Source organism: Helianthus annuus, chromosome 9 (genome assembly GCF_002127325.2).
Source record: "Helianthus annuus cultivar XRQ/B chromosome 9, HanXRQr2.0-SUNRISE, whole genome shotgun sequence".
NCBI classification, from domain to species: Eukaryota; Viridiplantae; Streptophyta; class Magnoliopsida; order Asterales; family Asteraceae; genus Helianthus; species Helianthus annuus.
The window spans coordinates 72,858,205-72,860,882 of NC_035441.2; the positions used below are offsets into that span (position 1 = coordinate 72,858,205).

At 39.9% G+C, this 2,678-nt stretch overlaps 1 protein-coding gene across 1 annotated transcript; it reads left to right on the forward strand.

The window, feature by feature from the left end:
• Nucleotides 1–224: 224 nt before the first annotated feature.
• On the forward strand, nucleotides 225–1,589 carry LOC110875863. Its single transcript, XM_022124057.1, has 2 exons — nucleotides 225–715; nucleotides 761–1,589. Exons 1-2 carry the CDS (start codon nucleotides 225–227, stop codon nucleotides 1,587–1,589), a joined length of 1,320 nt encoding a protein of 439 aa, XP_021979749.1.
• The last annotated feature ends 1,089 nt before the right edge of the window (nucleotides 1,590–2,678 follow it).

Consider the following 2,678-nt stretch of genomic DNA (forward strand, 5'->3'; position numbering starts at 1 on the left):
TGAAGGGTGAGCTAGAGCTCCTCACTAGAAAGTATAAACAAAACGAGTTAAACAACAGAAAGTTTGATACTTCTAGTGACACGGTTCGTAATTCATGCGATGTGCAACTTGCTTACAAAGAAAATAAGGGTAAGGGTTTGGGTTACAAACAGGTTCCACTGCCATATAATCATAATTACTCAAGATTGCCCAGTACTGAGCAAGAAATAGAAAATTATGATACAATGATTTATGGTAAACCAAGTGATTATGTTCCATTGGAGCCCTTCAGACCAAAGAATGCCAGACCCGCTGATTTTCAAAAACCAATGAATTTTGTTAAGAAAGAAAATTGCTCAAATGAATCAGCTGGCGAATCTGGAAAGGAAAATGAACAAGAAAATGAATCAGAACCAGTGAAAACATCCGCAAATGAGCCGCAAGAAATTTTGTCAAATTCTGATTCTGATTCTATAGATAATGTTAAGTGTTTTAGTTCATGTGCAGAATCGGTGACAGTTGAAGAGCAGTCTGCAGCGGATGATAACTCACATTCAAGCGTTGCTGCTGTTGCTGATGATTCGGATGCTACCAAACGCGATCATTACGCTTTGAACTGTGTTGTGTCTTGGTATGCTGAGAGTTGGGGTATGCCGATTAAAACTGATGATTCCGGTGCTGTGGTTTTAGATTATGATCGTGACGAAAATACTTTAACATGGAAATCTGATGTTTTGTCTGATAAACTTGAAACAACTGTTTCAAGTGACTCTTAAATCAGTTCTGCTGATTCAGGCAACTATTCTAGTGTGCCTGAAACATCAACTGATACATCAGAAACTTTTAAACAGAATAAAGATGAGAAAGTTGATATGTTTAATTGTGTTAGTAAAGAAATTGATGAACAGGGATCGTCTGATGAACCTGACATTCAAGTTGCAGATTCTGGTACTTCAGATGATGAGCATAGCGCTTCTGGGAATTTTGAGTGTGACAAATACTCAGAACCAAGTAGTGCAACACCCGAAGAGAGTCAAACAGTTTACTCTTCGTCTGAGAAACCAGAATCAGCTGATGTCAGAAACGCAGAAGTTGATGAAGCTGAAGAAGAGATATTCGTAGAAACCAATTATGAGGAAATTTATGAGATCTCGGAGCCTGAAGAAAAGGGATCCACGGAAATCAATTTAACAGTTCATTCAACTGATGAAACTGAAGAAGAGATATATGTGGAAACGAATTCTGCAGAACCTCCTGAGAATATAGTTTCTGAGGAAAGGGAATCTGTGGAAGTCAATTCAACAAATGATTCAACTCTCGATCCTAAAGGATCAGATTCGGAAGAAAGCACTTCAAATAAAGCAAAGTCTATTGAATCTGCTCCTTTAAAGAAAAGACGGTCACGTAAAAACAGAAGATTACGGAAAAAGAAAGTTCGAAAGGAAAACCCGACTCTCAAGCAAACTGAACCTAAGCTGAAGGGTAAAGCTGTCAATACTTGCTCTTGTGCTGATAATAGTAAGCAGGGTTCTTCCAAGACCAAACATACACACAAGCAATCAACATCAAAGGAAAAGAAAGGACTCAATCAGTTCCCTAGAATAACATAAGCAGAACTGAATGTCTTTTTCTCAAAAAGACAGACGTGTTTTAATTGTGGAATTCCGGGGCACATAGCTAGAAACTGTGTCAATCCTCCCTACTACTCCGGTAACACACATCATCAGAAGGCTATGCATTATCGATCAAACGAAAATCGATTTTCTCAAGCCAAGCCTTCTGATGGAGACTGGAATCTAGCAAAAAGGAACCATCAAAGGGTTTCAAACTCAAATGGGTTCCAAAGCCAGCATATGGAGTCAAAAATCAAATCTGTAAAGAAAAATATTTCAAATAAGAACACTGACTCTAAGATTTGGAAGCCCGCGGTTCTTGCTAGATCCCAGTCTTAGTGTTCACAACCGTCAACGTCTACATATTCACCTCAAACCTCAAGCTCTACTAAAAATCATATGATTTTTCGTGAGGTTTCATACACTGATAGTGATGGTCAACTCAGGTCAACAATGGCCTAGGTTCCAGTTTCTAATTAATCCCGCTAAGTGTGCAGGAACGGCTATGGAGGGCGATTGTTAGACCATGGTTTATCGATAGTAGTTGTTCCAGACACGTGACAGAAGACTTATCCCAGTTGAATAACAAAAAAAATATTCGACGGTGGATTTGTCAACTTCGCGGGAGGGGAACTGGAAGAATAACGGGCACTGTGAAATACGAAGTTCTCATCTTCTCAGACGTCAATTATGTCCCTGAACCGAAGCACAACCTCTTGAGCATATCTCAGATGTGCGACAAAGGAATGGAGGTTATCTTCACCAAGAGTGGCACGAAACTTCATTCTTCTACTGTTAAGAAGCCGATGTCTGAACCTGCTGTAGCTATCCCTGATGGTGCAGTCCATAACACTGAAGTCTCCTTAGGACTCTCAAACGTTCAAGGAACTTCTCTGTTTCTGGGAGCAATTCCCTTATTTTGCACTGTAGATCCACCGGTGATCAACAACGCTACTGCACCAAATGAGGGGGAGCAATCTGGAATAGCATCAAGAAATTTCTAAATCACAAATATAATTGGCCCAATAGCTGCTGGTGTACAAACCCGTACCAAATCGGGGGATATCAACACATGCCTATTCAGAA